Raw genomic sequence first — 22,191 nt, 5'->3', positions numbered from 1 at the left:
TTTTGGTGAACTGTCCCTTTAAAGAACTAAAATATTGGGGTGGTGGCAAAGTTTATAGGTTCAAACTGCACAAAAGGTGATGAACTCATCACCATCTCATGAAGCAAAAGACTGCAGGTTGCTCCATATATGCTGTCCCTGTAATACAGTTGAAGTCAAAAGTTTACATACACCTTGCAGAATCTGCAAAATGTTAATTTTTTTATGAAAATAAGAAGGATCATACAAAATTATTTTTTATTTAGTACTGACCTGAATAAGGTATTTCAAATAAAAGACGGTTACAGATAGTCCACAAGGAAAATAATAGTTGAACTTATAAAAACACTTGATTCTTAATGCTGTGTTGTTCCCTGAATGATCCAGAGCTGTTTTTTTTTTTTAGTGATGGTTGTTTATGAGGCCCTTGTTTGTCCTGAACAGTTCAACTGTCCGCTGTCCTTCAGAAAAATCCTTCAGGTCCCACAAATTCTTTGGTTGAAGAACAGCGGGCAGTTTAACTGTTCACAACAAACATGGGACTCTAAAGTAGTTGTCTAGGGACTCACTAAATAAAAAAGGGAATAGGGAATCACTAACAACAACAAAAAACACAGCTGTGGATCATTCAGCTAACAACACAGTATTAAGAATCAAGTGTATGTAAACTTTTGAACAAGGTCATTTTTATAAACCTAACTATTATTTCCTCTTGTGGACTATATATAAGCATCTTTCATGTGAAATACCTTATTCAGGTCAGTACTAAAAAAAAAAAAAATCATGTTTGCAGATTCTAGTGTATGTAAACTTTTGACTTCAACTGTAAGTATTCAGTACTAAATGATATCTTGGTAATGAGAGTATATTTTAGCCTTGCCCTTCCACCTCAAGCAGTGGCCATTACTTAACTGGTGATAGTGAAGTGAGCACATGTCTCGTGGCACTGCCCCCATGAAGACAGTGCACAGTGTAATTAACCAAGGCCAGGCTGGAGCTGCATTATTAAGAGCCCACGCAGAGCTGTCTCGTCAAACTCTTTGTTTTGGAGCAGGGCTCTTGAGAAAGGCTCACTGTGTGCGCGAGGAATATAGAAGAGAGATAAAAGAACAAGCTGAGGGTTAAGTTGGATGGCAGCCACTGAGGGTGTAACCTGATAAAAATGTCCCGTTCTCCTTTTTTTGTCTCAATCTGCCTGTTCTTCTTTCTCTTTCCATCTCCTATCACTCTCGCTTCAAGACTGAAAGACGTTCTCAGGATCTTTGTTGCCTCTCAACCCAAACTCTCTCTCTCCCTCTCTTTGCCTGCGCAGTCTGGCTACGGGCCAGGGAAGCGTGGGACTCGCAGAATGTCTTGTTGCTCAAAGCTTTAATCTTGCCTCTAAAAGAGAGAGTGAGAAAGGGAGAGAGGAGGGGGATACTCCCCTTCTGTGCTTGGCCAGCTGCTCTCTCTTTGAGTGGTCCTCCTCCACCAGTGGACCTAAAGCATCATTAATACTCTCCCTCCTCAGCCGAACGTGTTACCAGGAAGATTCCCTTATTTACATTGTAAACCAAACGCTACATACACTGTATATGAGTGGGTGTGCTTTCAGTTAAAGATAAAGGATGCTTTAGCTTACAGAACACGAAAAACAACATGGAACAGCATTCACTACATATTCACCTATAAAACACCAGATATAACGATAAACAGACAGAACAAAAGATAAAAAAAGAACAAAAGACAGATAAAGAGATAGATAGAACCAGAGTGGCAGACAGAACAAAAAAAACGATGGATAGAACGATAGAACGATAGAATGACAGAATGACAGATAGATAGATAGATAGACAGATAGAACAATAGATAGATAGATAGATAGATAGAACAACAGAACAATAGATAGATAGATAGATAGAACAACAGATAGATAGATAGACAGATAGAACAATAGATAGATAGATAGATAGATAGATAGATAGAACAACAGAACAATAGATAGATAGATCGATAGATAGAACAACAGAACAATAGATAGATAGATAGATAGAACAACAGAACAATAGATAGATAGATAGATAGATAGATAGATAGATAGATAGATAGATAGACAGATAGAACAATAGATAGATAGATAGATAGATAGACAGATAGAACAATAGATAGATAGATAGATAGATAGATAGATAGATAGATAGAACAACAGAACAACAGACAGATAGATAGATAGATAGATAGATAGATAGATAGATAGATAGATAGAACAACAGATAGATAGATAGATAGATAGATAGATAGATAGATAGATAGATAGATAGATAGATAGATAGATAGAACAACAGAACAATAGATAGATAGATAGATAGATAGAACAACAGAACAATAGATAGACAGACAGAACAACAACAGAACAATAAATAGATAGATAGATAGATAGATAGATAGATAGATAGATAGAACAACAGAACAACAGATAGATAGATAGATAGAACAACAGAACAATAGATAGATAGATAGATAGATAGATAGATAGATAGATAGAACAACAGAACAACAGATAGATAGATAGATAGAACAACAGAACAATAGATAGATAGATAGATAAATAGATAGATAGATAGATAGATAGAACAACAGAACAATAGACAGACAGATAGATAGATAGATAGATAGAACAACAGAACAATAGATAGATAGATAGATAGAACAACAGAACAATATATAGATAGATAGAACAACAGATAGATAGATAGATAGATAGATAGATAGAACAACAGAACAATAGATAGATAGATAGAACAACAGATAAATAGATAGATAGATAGATAGATAGATAGATAGATAGATAGATAGATAGAACAACAGAACAATAGATAGACAGATAGATAGAACAACAGAACAATATATAGATAGATAGAACAACAGATAGATAGATAGATAGATAGATAGATTGATAGATAGAACAACAGAACAATAGATAGATAGATAGAACAACAGATAGATAGATAGATAGATAGATAGATAGATAGATAGATAGATAGATAGAACAACAGAACAATAAACAGACAGATAGATAGATAGATAGATAGAACAACAGAACAATAGATAGATAGATAGAACAACAGATAGATAGATAGATAGATAGATAGATAGATAGATAGATAGATAGATAGATAGATAGAACAACAGAACAATAGACAGACAGATAGATAGATAGATAGATAGATAGATAGATAGATAGATAGATAGATAGATAGAACAACAGAACAATAGATAGATAGATAGATAGATAGATAGATAGATAGATAGATAGATAGACATAGATAAAGACAGGATAATAGAACAACAGAATGACAATGACAGAAAGAGAACGATAGATATATAGATGGATAGATAAACAGAATGACAACGACAGAACAATAGAATGACAGAACGATAGATAGATAGATAGATAGATAGATAGATAGATAGATAGATAGATAGATAGATAGATAGATAGATAGATAGATAGAACAACAGAACAATAGATAGATAGATAGAACAACAGATAGATAGATAGATAGATAGATAGATAGATAGATAGATAGATAGAACAACAGAACAATAAACAGACAGATAGATAGATAGATAGATAGAACAACAGAACAATAGATAGATAGATAGAACAACAGATAGATAGATAGATAGATAGATAGATAGATAGATAGATAGAACAACAGAACAATAGACAGACAGATAGATAGATAGATAGAACAACAGAACAATAGATAGATAGATAGATAGATAGATAGATAGATAGATAGATAGACATAGATAAAGACAGGATAATAGAACAACAGAATGACAATGACAGAAAGAGAACGATAGATATATAGATGGATAGATAAACAGAATGACAACGACAGAACAATAGAATGACAGAACGATAGATAGATAGATAGATAGATAGATAGATAGATAGAAAGACAGATAGATAAGACAGACAGACAGATAAAGTCAGGACAATAGAACAACAGAACGACAGATTGACAGAAAGATACGATAGATAAGAACGATAGATAAATAGATGGATAGACAGACAAAGACATGATAGAACAACAGAACAACAGAATGACATAGACAGACAGACAGATAGATAGATAGATAGATAGACAGATGATAGATAGACAGATAAAGAGGATAATAGAACAACAGAACGATAGAATAACAGAAAGATAGATAGACCGATAGATAAACCGATAGACCGATAGATAGATAGATAGATAGATAGATAGACAGATAGATAGATAGACAGATAGACAGATAGATTGATAGATAAAGACAGGATAATAGAACAACAGAACAACAGAATGACAGAAAGATAGATAGAATGCTAGATAAATAGATGCATAGATAGACAAAGAGAGAATGATAGAACGACAGAACGACAGAATGATAGATAGATAGATAGATTCCTGTTGGGTGACGCCATCACTTCAAATGCCAACTTAACTGAAAGGGATCCAATTCCTTAATTCTAAACTTCCTGCCAAAATCTCTCCTCAAGATTCTTCTCCAAGATTCTCATGTCTGTACGCATATTTCCCTAATTGACTCATTTCATCATGAACTCACCCTCATCCTCTTCTTCCTCATTGTTCTGTCTCCTCTTCTTCCTGGACTTTGAATTCTTCTTGTTTTTTATGTCCTGCTGCTCCATGATGTGCTGCAGTACTGTTAGATACAATAAAACAATTAATTTTCAACACTCATACGCTCCAACAGTCGGTCTGAACAATACATGACTTTATTGTTCCATGACCCGTGATGTTTGACCTGCAGTAACCCCTGCGTTTTATTTTTCTCTCCTCCACAGCGTTACATCCTGTTTGGCTAGGCACAATGCCATAATAATTTTAGCAGTGTAACCAATATTGGCCTGCTCTGTTTATGTGTATATAAGTGTTTCAGGCTTTGAATCCATATGGGACAGCCTAAAATATAAACACTCCCCTGTGTGTGTCCTTTCCCTATCCTACAAACAAAAACACTGGACTGTCCAAGACATACACAGGCCCTTTTTGGATACTTAAACCACACTTATAAATGCAACTGCATCCAAATTAAAATATCAAACCAAGTTGCATTTATCTACAGTAAGTGTTTGAAATAACCTACTTTTCTTATCATTACTGGGCTCAAGGTGTCGCTGGATGTAGCCCTCCAAATAGCGCCTAAACTTGGGCGAAGGTGAGAAGAACGCAAGGCTGATGGCCATCAACTCCCAGCCTGCTTCCAAACTCCTCAAGCACAAGTTTCCAGTGGTCTGTCGCACCAACTGCACGTACAGTTCGTCCCTCAAGCCTTGCATCCCCCAGCACTTCGTGACCACCTGAAGAGCCGCATGGCGTTTGTCCAACCTAGCCGGCCTGTCGCCCATGTAAGCCTGGACAAGCTTGAACATCTCGCAGGCTTCCTTCTTGACAGACCGGTCGCTGGTGATCAGCATGGGTTTCTTAATAGAGCCACGGTTCCACGACAGCATATTAGCAATGGAGACGCGTCGGCGAAACAGGCCTTGCGTGTGCTGGTTAAGGTTCTTGCTGGCCCAGTCCTCCATGTTGGTGTCGGGTGTAGGCTTGCAGAGGGTGGTGTACGGGTACTGGTAACCGGAACCCGTGCCGGCAAGGGATAGAGGGGGACTGTTGTTGTTGTTTTTATGGGTGAGGTGGGCAGTTCCACGACCTGGCCTGTCATGGTCGCAATCCTGGGGCGAGATGTCCTGCTGAGTTTTGGATTCCAGTGTTCCTGTCTGGAGACAAAAAGAGAGGTTGAGAAACAGAAAGATGTCAGTATGGATGCAGCTGTTCTAGCGTTTATTTGCATCATCACGACTGCCGCAGGAACTTGAATCCGAGTGCGTGTGTTGCTTAGGTTGCAGCTGATTGGCTTACTCACTTTCCCTGCAGAAACCTGGAAACGCTCACATGGATTACGCTCGCTCCCTAAATAGGTGACCCAATATGGAAATCACATCCCAACTTCAAACATTACTGCCTCCCCTCTTCTCTCTCCGCCTTTCTCCCTCCTTCCTAATTCATTAATGCTCCAAAAATCCCTGCCCGACTTCTTCCACACTGAAGAAAATGAATTTAATAACTGAATTTAATGCATTTTTCTCTCATTTAAAAAACCACATACACATAAATGAATAGTAATTGTAAAAATGTGTTTATCATGATGGAACAGTCACAATGGAATGGAAGTAAAAATAGATCTTTTCTTCCTTATTGTAGCGTACATCCGGACAGTGTTGGGGAAAATTACTATTAAGAGTAATGCATTACAATATTCTGTTACTCCCTGAAAAAGTAACTACTGTAATTGGCAGTGTTGGGGGTAATGCGAGTTACTTGTCAGATTACTTTTTTCAAGTAACTAGTAACGCATTACTTTTTACAAGAAAATATCTGAGTTACTTTTTCAAATAAGTAATGCCAGTTACTTTGTTTTCCCATATACTGACTAACAGCTCTTGTGTTGCCATGTTGAGAGAAATCGTAAGCGCTACAAGTTGTTGTGTGTGCTGTGTGAACTTGTATGATGCTTACTGTAGCTCTAGACTAAATGTCAGCATGCGTTCTCAAAATGAATAAAAACAGTGAAAAGCAAACTCAAAAAATAGCGCAAAGCTGCAATATTTAAAAATGTTAAATAATGCAAATATCCTTTATGGACTGTGTGAAAGTCCTGCCCAGACTTAAACAGTAACACAAAAGTAACAACACATTACTTTCCATAATTAGTTACTTTTTTAGGGAGTAATGCAATATTAATGCATTACTTTTAAAAGTAACTTTGCCCAATTGGATTACTCATAATTGGATTACTTTATGGAAAGTAATGTGTTACATTACTTTTGCATTACTTTTTTTTTTTTTCATCTGGGCTGGGCCTGCTTGTTTGTTTTTAATATAAAAAAAAGTTTTATTTTGGCGAATGTAAAAGCCACTTTAGCCTCAGGCTGAAGGAAATAGAAATTCATGCTCAAACAAACATTTCAGTTGTTCTGCCATTCAGTTTTGCATGAAGAATAGGATGGAGGACAAGAAAGTTTATTATTAACAAAAAGAAACAAATGTTTATGTTTTGTCATTTTGCATATTGATATGGTTGAAAAATAGGGCTGCCCTTGACTAAAGATTTTTCTGGTCAACTAGTAGTCATTCATTTTAAGCATGTTTATTAATAAACCATATAAACAGTGCACCGGCAGATATAATAATTATGAATGTGTCAGGGAAAAACAGCAAGTAGACTGCATTAACTTTTTAATAATTTATTGATAAACTAGTGCTTTCTTTGTTTTTGGCTTAAGAGATGAAGTCAGCGACACTGATCTCTGCAGCAGTGATGCGCCTATATGCATGTTTCATATAGATTACATAATCTGAGAGTATTTGTTTTCTATATTAATCGGTTCATTTAAAATAGACATTTCACTCTCGATAGACATATTTTTCATGTCTGTAAGGCAAGTATACACAGAGTTTCAAAGTTTCATGCTCAAGCTCACAGAGACTGAGACGGCAGAAGTGCATCCTGTTTACTTTAATTATTTTATGAAAGCACAACGTTTTGTTGTTATTCTGAGTGCAGACAAATAAACAGATTCGAGACATGTATTACTTTTATCTGTATGACCAAAAATTAGTATTTTTAATTAACCGCAAGTGACCGCACAATTTTTTTTTCAACTAAGTGACTAAAATTTCGGTCGACAAACGGTTAGTTGGTTAGACTATTAGTGGCCAGCCCTAGTAATTACTTATTTTTTTAGGGAATAACGGAATATTGTAATGCATTATTTTAAAAGTAAGTTTGCTCAACACTGGTAATTAGATTACTTTATGTACAAGTAATGTGTTACATTACTTTTACATTACTTTTTTAATCTCAGCTGGGCTTGTTTGTTTGTTTTTAACATAAAAAAATATTTTGGCAAATGTAAAAGCCATTTCATTCCCTAGGGCTGAAGGAAATGTAAATTTATGCTCAAACAAACCTTTCAGTTGTGCTGCCATTCAGTACTGCGTGAAGAATAGGATGCAGGAGAAGAAAGTTACTTAAACTTTCTTAATAAATAGAAACTCAAATGTTATGTTTATGTCATTTTTGCTTATTGGTATGTTTGAAAAAATGGGATTAAGCACATAAAGAATATTTGTGTTTTTTAACTTATTTAATTAATGCAGGTTTGCGTCATATTCTGAGTTTGCATTTCAATGTTTTTATTCATTTTAAGAAAGGCTGAATCTGTTTTTGTGGAATCTGATTACAGAACTCTAATTACTTGTAATGCGTTACCCCCAACATTGCCAATTACAGTAGTAACTTTTTCGGGGAGTAACAGAATATTGTAATGCATTACTCTTAATAGTATTTCATATTAAGCGTGGACAGACAAATCTATGAAAACATCACAATTTTATTTGAGAAATGTGAGATCTTTGATTCTTTAGTATTTCAGCGGCATCAGCCAAGCATGTGACACAACCAAACACAATCATGCTGACATTATTATGGTTACAAAAAGAGTCAATGAGAGATGACGGGTTACGAACATGATGTCATCTGTATATACAGTGGCATACATGTCGAGCATGTTACATTTGTGGTAAATTCCCGTAACATAAGGGTTTCCGTTCATGCCTTGGCGCCCCCTGGCATTACGACACTGTGCCCTAAGTGATACAGATTTAACAATGTGGTCATATTAAATTGTAAGAAAGGAGCTTTTCTCCATGCATCTGGACATTTGTGAGGTTCTGCCTCCATCAAGAGGTAATAAGTTTGCTCTGAACCAAATCCCTGAGTCAGTGTTTCCAACCTCACAACTCTGCCTTTACATTTATAGTTGTATTTTAATCAGATGTGCAAGTATGAGAGAGAGAGAAAAAACACTGATGAAGGTAATGAGGCATGTAAAGGCAAGAAGAAAGCCAAAGGGCCAGGAGACTTACAGAAGAGGCTAAAAACTATAGGTAATAATAGAAAAATCATTATCAATTTACAAAGATTAACAAGTCCACTTCCAGAACAAAGATTTACAGATAATGTACTCACTCCCTTGTCATCCAAGATGTTTATGTCTTTCTTTCTTCAGTCGTAAAGAAATTATGTTTTTTGAGGAAAACATTTCAGCATTTTTCTCCATGTAATGGACTGATACGGTGCCCTGAGTTTGAACTTGCAAAATGCAGTTTAAATGCAGCTTCAAACTATCTCAAATATGGTTGTAAACGATCCCAGCTGAGGAAGAAGGGTCTTATCTAGCGAAACGATCGGTTATTCTCATAAAAACAATGCAATTTATATACTTTTTAATGTCAAATGCACATCTTATCTTACTCTGCCTGAACCTTTTTTCCGGTTTCAATTTTTTTATGAAAATAACCGATCGTCTCGCTAGATAAGACCCTTCTTCCTCAGCTGGGATCATTTACAACCGCATTTACACTGCCCTCCAAAAGTTTAGAAACACCCTACAACAGTGGGGTTTTGGACAATATTGGCATGAATCCTTTTTAATTTGTGATAATTTTGCACTGATAAGGGACAACACAAACTACGAAAACATATTTTATTACATAAACAGTTTATACACAGAAAAAAAACGTAAATTTTTGATTTATCAAAATATCCACCATTAGCAGCTATTATAGCTCTGCATAATCTGGACCTAAATTCATTGTATTCTAAACTTAATTGGCAATCAATTGTTGAAGATATTAAGGTGTGCTGACCCAAAAATCTTTTAAAAACCTGGGCCAAGTTTAAACTAGTAACCAGGCATCACAGCTGGCAAAGGGGCATGTCTGACTTTGACATGTATATATTGCCATTATTATGTAATTAAAATGAAAATTATTATTGCTGGTCTTCAATAATAATGTCAAGTTACTTTAATGTATTTACACCAAAAAATGATAAGGATTTATGCTGATATCGTCCAAAACCACACTTTGCCAGGGGTGTTTCCAAACTTTTGGAGGGCAGTGTAAACTGCATTTTGGAAGTTCAAACTCAGGGCACCATAGCAGTCCATTATATGGAGAAAAATGCTGAAATGTTTTCCTCAAAAAACACAATTTCTTTACGACTGAAGAAAGAAAGAAATGAACATCTTGGATGACAAGGGGGTGAGTACATTATCCATAAATTTTTGTTTGAAAGTGGAAGTGGACAATCATGGAAAAAGGTCATTTGGTTAAGTTTTACAGGTGTGAATAGTTTAATCGTTTATAATCATTTGATTGATTAAAACCTCTCCTAGTGTATTAAAATCCATAACATTAACTCCACTAACTTCTGCTCCCCAGGAGAAGCCAAACCACATGTGGAGCACTACGCTAATGACAAATGGAACTGTCAGCACACACATCGAAACACATTACCCAAATGTGCCAAATCACAGTGAGCTGTAAGAGCCGACTGTCTTGTACAACCACAACACCTGGCTGGGTGAATGAGGGGACCGGCTCGGTCTCTGTTTTGCTTTCTCAATTATTCTGCAAATAGCACCAGGGCTTGTATTTCTGTTATGTTTTAAAACAGACAGGTTGTTTCTGGTGGAGCACAGACTAAAGGTTAATTTATGTTCCAGTTTTTCCAACACTTGTGTGGGAATGACTTCATGAACAGCATTATTACGCATGCTAATGCTATCAAATGCAGAGCCTGAATCCGAAACACTTAATCTTATTTCAAACCCTGGTGGGTTGCACTGCAGTCCAATGCCTACAAAGATCGCTACCTTCTAATGGTATGTTCATAATGACAGTTCCATGCCAAAGTATGCTTTGGTTTTTACGCATACTTGGGGGTCCATGTAGAGTGCAGGATGCAAATTTATGCATAATGCATAATGCATACTGTACAGTATGTGCACCACCTGATTTTTGTAACCATGCGTACTTTGCGCATTGCACATGTGCATTGAATTTGTCTTGCAGTAATCAGTTTTTCCACAAGGTGGCAACACTGGCCTGGGCCGCTGTTTCACCTTAAATAATGAATGGACATTTTTGAAGTTGGAGGTGAAAATGAGATGGAGTTTTTCGTCCACTTTTTGAACCAGAGTATACAGACAAAGAACTGCACGTGACCCTTCCAACATGATTATGTAATGCGTGAAGTTGAGCTAGTGTAAGATGAGCATTTGTGGTTAAAAAGTACATAATTTTTTATATTTTTTCAGAAAATGACCAGTCGTTTCTCTAGATAAGACCCTTATTCCCTTTGACTCTTTGAAGATGTGTTGAAACTGCAACATTTTGAAACTGCGACCTTCAACCAGTTCCCTATAGTCCACTATATGGAGAAAAATTCTAGAATGTTTTCCTCAAAAACTTTATTTCTTTTTGACTGATGAAAGAAAGACATGAACATCTTTGATGACATGGGGGTGAGTAAGTGATCAGGAAATTTATATTTTGGAAGTGAACTAATCCATTAAGTGTTCCTGCTTGAGTTCAATTGTACAGCGAGTCTGCAGTGTCAGTAGTTGCAGTATTGCAACAAGGTATCTTAAAAAGGCAGCAATTTTGCTATAAAGTTCACTACAAAGTAGATTGGATGGTAGTGGCAGGTAGCAAATGATGTAGGTTATATGTCTTTATTATGATCTGTATGCGTTCATCCATATAGAACACATTCTACAATAAAAACAGTCACCCATGACGACGGTCTGAAAAAGTAATTTGGTTCTCAAGCTCTACACTGACCTACTTGCTACCCGATTCCCATATGTGCATCCTCTACAAATAAACAAACACACACACTTCAGCTGATATTTTACTTCTGACTCTTTTACGTTTCCCTGTCCATCAATCCCTTGCTCACTAAACTAACCTGTCTCATTTTCCCCCCATTCCTGCACATTTTCTTTCATGAGGAAAAACAACTGGCCTTCATACAATCTTAAAGCCTCTTAATCTAAGCACAACACACACACACACACATAGCCAGACAGACAAAGTAAATCTCCTTAGAATGGAACATTCACACCCTCTCCAGCTCAGGAAACCCCGAGCCTCGCCATCTCCTGCATAGTTCTACAACAACCGGATGGGAAGCGTTGTTTTGCTTTTCCACTCTGAGGAACTCTATTAGACACAGTGGGACCATCAATTGTAAGAAGTAATGTAAGAGAGAAGGGTAATTCAAGTAAAGAAATAACTTGGTGGATTGCTGCACTGCATTTCCAGACCTACACATTCAAGCAAGTGGACAGGTGCAAAAATTGTTCATACCTGTGAGGGTGACCTTGGTGGTTCTGGAGAGGACAAGCTGGTTTGCGATGTTACGCTCTTCTCCAGCGAATCCACTTTCTCGTACGTCCTCTTTTGCCGGCCTCCGAGACCATCTGTCACCAGTGGTGACAGTACGACGTCACCGTGGTTGTTGCTTCCGCCTCTATACAGTGATCTGTTACTTGATGTCACATCCTCCCTCGATTCACCCCCTCTTGCACCCATCTTCAATGAACTGACCGGGGAGCGGGCAGTACTTCCAGAAGCCTCTGAGCCCATCTCAGTGTCCAGGCTGGCCTTGCTTCCATGAAGCGCATTGGAACGGTTTACAACCGCCCTCATTTCCGCCATCAGCTTTTCATTCAATGCATTCAGCTCCCCACTGCTGCCCACCGACCCGGGTCGACCCGACCCGGCGCCAAGAGCTGCACGACGTCGGTTCTTCCTTCGCAGACTTGGGGACGGCCCAGTGGAGTAGCCAGAGTCCTGATACGTGATGGCAGCAGGGCCTGAATACTCCTGAGAGGCCAGACTGCTTTGACGGCTGTGGCGGGGCTCCAACAGCCTCCATGATTGCTTCTTCTCCAGAGACACTTCCTTCTTAATCTGGGCAGAGACTGGAGACTGAGGCTGAATTTGAGGACTGGCTGTATTTGAAGGCCCCTCGATGGGGTTAGACATCTGGGGCTGGTGTTTGGATGCAGCTGCATCCACATTCACCATGTGTTTGATGCACTCCCGGCCGGCCGGACTGTATTCATTAGCTGAGGAGGTGCAGATGTGTTTGGAATGGGGGAACTGGAGGAGTTTAGGAGGCTGGGTTCCTCTCGGCAGGCTGTGACTGGTGGAGTAGGGAACTCGGTGCAAATGGTGCGCCCCTTCTACTTCCATTTCCACTGGGGGTTCGTCGTAAATGGGGGGATCCACGGCTGGAGGTTCATCGTAGATGGGTGCTGAGGGTGTAGCTCCGTATTGAGGAGAGGAGGGACGAGGTGTACCTGCACCAGAGCGCTGGTGGGCAGAGTAAGAGCTAGAAGTGGGCAAAACCAGACAGAAGTTGGCATCCCCCTTTTTGAGGTGGTAACCCTGCTTGGAGTCTCCAGGAACGGCCATTTTGCTGAGCAGACCAGTTCGGTCAAGTTGCGCGGTGTAACCTGGTTTCGGTGAAGTGCTAGAGTTAGCGGGGTTGAGGTGGAGAAGTTGGTGGGCAGTAGCTGGACCCAAAGACTGGTTTCTCCCAATGCTGTTAACTTTCACCAACATGGCAGCCTTGGATCCAGGAGCAGGCTGCCATCTTTGAGAGCCTTCCCTGAAACACAAAAAGAGAATACTGTTAACACAGTTGTAGTCAAGACCAGCTCATCAGAGTCATAACCAAGACCAGAAAAGGGTTGAGTCTACATGCTCTCAAGTCCATGACAAGAACTCTGGACGTTGTCCAAGTTCTTGACTACAACACTGCTCTACATAAGCAGCAACTCCCATCACACAAACAGTTGGAACCAATAGCTTCAACAACTCCGTACTCTAAAAATAAAAATGTACGGTAAACAGATATTTGGAAAAGTAACCTTTTTCACTGAAACAACAACATTTGAATGTGCATGAACCAAACAAAGTCCATTTTACAATTTAATTCTTTTGTTGAAGGTTGAATAATTTATCATGTTACTAGAATTCTTGCTATGAAGCATAACTGGCAATATCCTGTGGGTACTTGAGAGCTAAACTTGAAACTCTCTGTAAATCTATCCATATCTAATAGACAGGAATGTGTGGTTGCAATGCCAAGCCTGGCATAGTACTTTCCTCTCTCATTTTCTTTCAAAGTATAGCTTGTACATGCAAATAAAGAAAACAAAGACGATTAAACAATTTGTTCAGCCTTAGGTAAAGAACGGATAAGCAATAACAATTTTAATATTTATTAGTCTAAGGAAATTGTTTTCGTACCAGAGAACTGCTTGTAACTATTTTGACCAAAGCAGAAACAACAATGCACAGACACACACACACTATCCAGGCAACTGCAGTGGAGTGTGTACACGAAACACAACAGGAAAGGTTGAACAGACAGTGTGTTCCAGCAAAGTGGAAAAACAGGAATCCGCTATGGACTACTGTAGTGACGCTATCAAAATGCTACATTAACAAAATGTTGTAACAATACTATGAAAAACCTCTTCATGTAACACAAGCTGAGCAACTGTAATGAATTTATGCATACAAGAAAAACACTTAGAAGTTTACATTTGGTGTGTATACAAGTGCACGTGCAAACAATTAGTTGTATGTATACACTTAGTGTGTGCTTGAGTAGGTTATGGTCCTTCACACATGCAAAAACAGATGCCAAATGCACCAAACACAACGAAACACTTGAAATTCCAAAGCACCCTGTAGAACGCCACTGTGAACTCCTGCAACCAACGCATGACTGCAACTGCACATACACACCAAATCGCAACCATAAACATCCCATGCACAAACACACAAGAACGTAAAATCAACATTAGCTGATCTTTGTTTGGGCTGATTAATGGTGTGAACATGTTCAGACCACTAATCCAGATTATAGTGTTACTCTGTGTGCACACTCTAATCTGAAATCTGACAGACTAGCAGATTCCTTCCTAGCAGAAGCCGAAACAGATCAGTTTAAGAACTTCCAACCACTTTATATAAGCACTGCTAAACAAACCACACAACATATGCAGCTTTGTGTACCTTGTTCAACTGAGATGACTTTGCCAACATTACAAGACCCAAATCAGCCATTTATATCCAAATATGAGCAAAAATATATTCTCAATACAAGCGAGTGCATCACTCGAGATACACCTGTTGCGCATGACTGTCTAAACTCACCTGAGATGGTGATGCATAACATATTTTTGAGCGTATGGTCAGTAGACATACTTACCCCTGGCATACCCAAAGGTGGCACAGCGGTTTGTAAGGGCGCTTGGGGTGACTGAAAATTATAGAGGACACCTCCCTCAGCTGGAGACGCAGAAGAAAAAAGCCAAATCGAGGAGAAGAGGCAAGTGTTTGCCGTCCTAAATGTCTATTTTTAGCCAATCAAGCTCTTTCCGTAATTCTGTAGGTTATTAACTTCTGCTCAAATTCTTACCGTCACCATGCGATCGTTTAATTACGGAGTGGTACGGAGAGCGAGAGAGCGAGGGAGGAAAGGAGGAAGGGAGGGTGAGAAGGACAAGGAGAGAGGGAGGGAGGGGGAAGGCGGCTACTTTCAGCCCTCCTCTGGGTTACAGTAGCAGGAATGCGAGTCTTGCCATCGTAACACACACACACAAACTTGGATCGCCACTCCCCTGGCCCATTCTCGATCAGATCCGACTCACGGCGTGTGAAAGAATACATCTTCAGCTCCCTGAAGAAGCACTTCACGACACTCCATTCCTTAAGTTCCACTCTGAGCTCGTTTATAAAAACAAACTCTTTGTTTTATTCAAGTGGCTGTCCACCTATTGATCTGAATCTTTTTATGCACAAACTTCTCTCTTAGTTTCTGTGCCTGCTGTGGTCTTTCCCACCCATTGTGTCTTCTGTCTCATGGCCAAATGTCAACAATCTATTCACGGTATTGAGTAAATACAACGTCGCAGGCCTGTAAATAATCTCAACACACACTAGGAACAAAACACATCATTCTTCTCAGTCTCAGAGTTTGCTGGTATAAATATTAGGATGAAGTTATGTTACAATCGGATTGTATGCTCTAACAGTTTTCGGTTGTGGGCAGTAATGGATATTTCCCTGCTCTTTTTCCCCGAATATCACCTGTTTCTGTTTTCAGTCTTTCACTACTCTGGCCCCATTTCTCAACACTCTCATAGTTCTCTTTATTTAACTAAACTAAAAGCCATCCTTGTAGTGTATTCGTGACTTAAGCTGTGATTACTCATGAATACATCAGCTCATTTATCTTCAGAGGGGTGAAAGGCGTCTGTGCTGCCCAGGTGTTGAGGTTCTCACACACACTCATTCACAAACACACAAACCCGAGCACAAAAGACCTCAAACATCTCGGCGAGTGCAGGCCACGCCGATTGTGTTATTTGCAGTGAACACAAAGGGATGCTGAGAGAGGCTGGACAGGGGGCCGGAGTGCAAAACGGGGGTGTCCTGAGGGAGTGCATGTTGGAAAAGTTCAAAGGGCGTTTCTCCTACAGCATAAACAGGAAATACCAGCGCAGCGTTCACACTGAGCCGAGCAGAGAGAGTAATGCGTGTGCTGCATTATATTGATGGAGAAAACACACAAATGAAATAAACCCCACTGCTCTTTTCCTCTTTGACTGTCTGGATTACACCTACGCAAATGTTTAAATAAACAAGCAGAAGCTCACCTCACCTTCAGGTCTAATATACCTGAAGATCTACAGCATTGCCATTCATCTCAATGGTACTTGCTCAGCTGGTGGGAAATTATTATTTTTTTCTTTAGCCAATCATCTGAGATGCAAATGTCATGTGACTGATCACTCTGAATTAAAACGAAAAAAAAAAAAACTATTTCATATATTTAAGAGTCGTCCTAAAACAAAACAAAATAAAAAAGTAAAGATAAAAGAGGTTTTTTTATCCATCCCTCCCTCCATCTTTCATCTATCCATCTATCATCCATCCCTCACCTATCCATCCATCGCTCACCTATCCATCTATTGCTCAATTATCCATCCATCTATCATCCATTCAACCATCACTCATCCATCCATCCATCTACTGCTCACCTATCTATCCATCGCTCACCTATGTATCATCCATCTGTTGCTCAAGCATCCATCAGTCTACCTATTCATCCATTTATCCATCCATTGCTCACCCATTCATCCATCGCTCACCTATCCATCCATTAATCGCTCACCTATTCATCCATCCATTGCTCATCTATCATCCATCCATTGTTCACCCATCCATCCATCGCTCACCTATCCATCCATCCATTCAATCAATCCATCGCTCACCTATCCATCCATCGCTTATCCATCCATTACTCACCTATCCATCCATTTATCCATCAATCTATCCATTGCTCACCTATTCATTCATCTATCGCTCACCTATCCATCCATCCATCCATCCGTCCATCGTTCACCTATTCATCCATTGCTCATCTATCATCCATCACTCACCTCTCCATCCATCGCTCATCCATCACTCACCAATCCATCCATTCATCCATCAGTCTATCCATCGCTCACCTATTCATCCATCCATCCATTACTCACCTATCCATCCATTCATCCATCAAACTATTCATCGCTCACCTATCCATCCATCTATCCATCACCTATCCATTCATCCATCACTCACCCATCCATCCATCCATCCATCCCTCACCTATCCATTCATCGCTTACTTACTATATACATCCATTCATCTATCCATGGCTCTTCCATTCATCTATCCCATCTATTCATCTATCTATTATTCAGCTATCCATCGCTCACATCTATTCATCCATCCATCACTCACCTATCCATCTATCCATCCGTCGCTCACCTATCAATCCATCTCTTACCCATCCATCCATCTCTCACCTATCCTTTTATTATCACTCACCTATTCATCCACCCACCGCTCATCCATCGCTCATCCATCCATCGCTCACCTATCCATTCATCACTTATCTATCCATCCATTTAACCATCCATGGCTCTTCCATCCATCTATTGCTCACCCACCTATCTGTCTATCCAGCTATCCATCTATCCATCCATTCATCTATCCATCCATTCAACTTCTATCTATCCATCATGGCAAATATTCATTGTATTACTTGGTGAAGGGAAGTAATGATGAAACTGTTAGCTTGATCACTTAAATAAAGAAAAAAAAATCATGAAAACAGCCAAACAGGAGTGAGAGAAATGTAAGTGTAAGCTGTCAGTGAAGCACAGAGGCTAATGAACAAACACACAGATATAGTCAGTGGGCGGGTGTGAGGGGGCAAGCCAGTCACATGTGCCTTTGTTTTTCAAACTACATCTCTCCCTTCCTCGCTCCCTCCTTCCCTCCCTCTCTTGTCATAATCCTGTTTTGCTCTTTTGCTCTTACAGATAAACAACATGCAGTTTATTTCACAGGGTTCCGACTTCTCCTTTTCCTCTCCCCCCAAATTCACACACATCACGGAAGTATGGAAACCACCAGCCCACGCATACAGTTCTGACTCCATACACACAACATCTAAACTGAATCCATCATCCGACTATGAGCGAGTGTGTACATATGTGGACAGTGTGTATAGTGAACGTTAGTGTTATGACAGACAATTAAACAATATCGCAATCACAATTTATGCATTTTTTGTTTATTTTTTTCACTGCCAACAGAATAGTTTGGTCAGGTGTAGTAAAAAAAAGTGGACAACATACAGTAACAAAACTATTAGAGCAGTGCTCGACCAATCAGACTAGCTAAAATTTTTGATGCGACTAAATTGTACAATCCCTGTGAGGCATTTTCATAGTAGACTATGCAATGCATCTGTTCCAAGTTAAGTTGCCAGAAAACACAGTTCTGACAAAATTAGACATTATATTATGAGACAGACACATTTTAAAAACAATATTGCCTCTTTTAGTTTTTGAGTATAATTTACTCAAAAATTTAAATTCTGTCATCATTTACTCACCCTTGACTTTGTAAGTAGGTTGTAGCAAAGCTAGCTACTTTTTCAGAAACATACCTTGAATCTAGCTAGACAAATTTAAAACTAGCTTCCCTAAAATAAACTGGAACTAACTGTTGCATAACTAGCTATTGAGTGGCACAGAGAAAAACAGAGAAAGGACAGATAAAACAGCAGGCAGACAGACAGACACAGCTGCGCTGTGTTGTGGTGAAATGTGTGTAGGTGTTATTGTGTGTCACACAAAAACACACCCCAAACACACTGTTCCCAAACAAACTGCACACACACACTTAATATACCACAGAACACTTAGGAAAACGGGTCTACTTGGGAAGGAGAACGAGAAAGAGCGACACACAAAGACGGAGAGAGAAGGGGAACGGGGGTGGGTTGTCCTAAAGGGATTTGTCATGGGAAAGTCAAGCATGGAATTCGAAGAGACTTCGGCATTCACTGGTTTCAGGAATGTTGTGAACATAAAGTATATAAAACTATGCATGTGCTTGTTTGTGTAAGCATGTGTGCATTTGCAAAGACTTAGTGTACAGCTGAAATTCTCAATTACTGTGTGTGTGGCCGAAACACGAGGGAATATCACTCTCCCTTCTTCATCTCACTTCAAGAGGTCAAATCTTTTGACCGCTGACCTCTAAACCTAACCTTATTGACCTGATGTGGGGAATATGAGCTGAAAATACTCCACATTCCATATGGCAGCACTCACACACCCTTATCCATCCCAGGCAGCTCACTACATTTGACAAACACGCTCCATAACACTCGCGCATCAACACGTGTCTGTGGGAGAATCGATTTGGCAGTCGCAGTGTTTAGTTTCATATACTGAGCTCTCTGTCATCCCCGTCGCTGCGTCAACAACTTCTGAGAGGAAAAATACGTTTGAAGCCGTTGAATTTGAAGGAAGAGAAAAATAGAGTTAAGATCCGTTTGAAATGTGAGCTAACTCAATTTGGTCATGGAGAGTCAAATTGGGTTAGCAGTCAGGGCGTTTTAATTAGCGTGGTAGAAACAGTGACAGGGCGAGACAAGGGGAAGCGTTTCTCTGAACTGGGAGATGGATGAAATAGTCAAGGAATAAAAACAAGCTTGTTATCGTAAGGCTTTCGCTTCTTAGCTTACAGAAAACAGTAGGCTAATAGCTGCGATTTTTAGCGAGAGCTAGCATGAGCTGCCACAAAAATGTTAAAACTTATGGTAGAGAGAGACGGCTGTCAAAAAGAGTTGTGTAGTGTTTTGTTGTCTAAATTAAATTGAGCTTTTTGAAAAAAAAAAAAAATGCATTGGAACAGAGCAAACCTGAAGTATCCTACAAAAATGGATTGACGAACACAATTTTCTTCCCTGTGTTGATGTATTTTTCATTACATATAGTATTAGTGTTTTACAATAGCCAATGTTTTTTTGTTTATGTTACAACCTGGCAAAAACAGGTGGTCATTGTTTGGTTAGTTAGCATCGGAAGTTAGCTGGTAGATGTCGAAAATACACCTTTCTGCAGGCAAAAGCATCTTGCTTTCTGTTATTCAATATTACATTTATAGTAGTGCTGTCAAACGATTATTCGTGATTAATCATATCCAAAACAAAAGTCTTTGTTTACATTTGAGTGTGTACTGCATATATTTATTATATGTATGTATATGTATATATGTAAGAAATATGTTATGTTTATATATATATATATATATATATATATATATAAAATGTCAACTATATAAATATACACATGTAAACATGTATATATTTTTAAAATATATACTGTATGCACTGTAAAAAACTATTTGTTGAGTCAACTTAAAATAATTTGTTACCTGGCTGCCTTAAAATTTTAAGTTCAGTCAACTCAAAAAAGTTTAGTCAACTTAAAATGTTAAGTTGTACTAGGTGACAACTTAGATATTTGAGTTGATTCAACTTAAAATTTTAAGGCAGCTGTAACTTACCCAGTTTTTATGTTTAATAAACCAAATTTTTGTTACATCAACTCAAATATCTAAGCTGTCACTTAGTACAACTTAACATTTCAAGTTGACTGAACTTAACAATTTAAAATTTTAAGGCAGCAGTGAAAAATTATTTTAAGTTGACTCAACAAATTATATATAATGTACAGACATATATTAAGAAAACAAAAAGTTTATTTTGGATGCGATTAATCGTGATTAATTGTTTGACAGCACTGATTTAAAGTTAATTTAATTTAATTGCAATAAATTGCAACTTTGTGACTACAAATGTTATTAAAAATAGAAAGTTTCAATAGAATTCAATAGAAATTACATTTTAGTTTAGCATGAATTCTTGTTGGTATACATTTGGCAGTACACTGTATACATATTTCAAAGACAACAGAAGTAATTATGAAATTACATGTAAAGACACACTCAAGTGGATAAAAAAAGCTCCAAAGTTCATCTAGTGGTATTTAAAATAAATTTTAAACTACAGTATAATGTATTTCTATATAATTGCAATTAACATGCAATTAAGTATCCAAAAACATTACATTCAGTTCATATTTACTCATATATTATTTTATTACTATACTGGTTATTATTTTAAAATAATATATTATTGTATTATTTTAATTTTTAATTTTATTATTTATATTATTTTAAAATAGTACATTATTTGTATTATTTAATACTATTTTAAAGTATTTTTTGATAAATGTATACTATTTTTAAAGTATACTATTTTTGATTTATTGAACAATGTATATAACAATATTGCATTTTTAGTCCAAAAAACGAAAGAGGCCATAACTGAGAGAAAAAAAACAAACAAACACTGTCAACTTTTTGGAGCACACAAGCATACAGAATAGTCATGGACTTCATTAAAAGGTAATTTTTAAATTTTGATTAAATGGTATATTGTTTACTCTTATTCAGCTCAATATATAAACTAATACTGCTGATGTTTACTTAATGAGGAGACTAAATGATCAAATGTTTTAAGATGAAGTGTGTAGTTTGTAAAAACGTTAGATTATTTGGTAAATACTTTCTTCATCGAAACATGCAGAGACAACTACAAGTAAACCATTAATTTGTTGATTACTAGGGGGTGATTTCTCCAAGAAATCCAAACACTCTGCCACTATCAAAACATTGCTCTGTTTGTTTAACCGTCCTGACTAGCATCTGTTTGATTTATCGAAATGATAACAATATAACAACCTGATGACCTCCAGAAATAAAGCTGCTGTCAGTGTAAACTAGGCGTTCTTTGCTTATGCGATAAAAAGTA

At 38.0% G+C, this 22,191-nt stretch overlaps 1 protein-coding gene across 2 annotated transcripts in view; it reads right to left on the bottom strand.

Moving 5' to 3' along the window:
* arhgap46b (Rho GTPase activating protein 46b) overlaps positions 1–22,191 on the bottom strand; it is a 92,089-nt gene that overhangs the window by 15,606 nt on the left and 54,292 nt on the right. For both annotated transcript variants that reach the window (XM_051095800.1, XM_051095802.1), the window contains 3 exons: positions 12,255–13,563; positions 5,119–5,752; positions 4,576–4,674 (listed from right to left, as the gene is read on the bottom strand). In XM_051095800.1, the coding sequence (XP_050951757.1) occupies positions 4,576–4,674; positions 5,119–5,752; positions 12,255–13,563 (2,042 nt within the window). The remainder of the gene's footprint in view (positions 1–4,575; positions 4,675–5,118; positions 5,753–12,254; positions 13,564–22,191) is intronic.

This window comes from Labeo rohita, chromosome 23 (genome assembly GCF_022985175.1).
Source record: "Labeo rohita strain BAU-BD-2019 chromosome 23, IGBB_LRoh.1.0, whole genome shotgun sequence".
NCBI lineage: Eukaryota > Metazoa > Chordata > Actinopteri > Cypriniformes > Cyprinidae > Labeo > Labeo rohita.
Note: the sequence above shows the minus strand (reverse complement) of the source record. Positions and strands in the feature narration are given on the sequence as shown.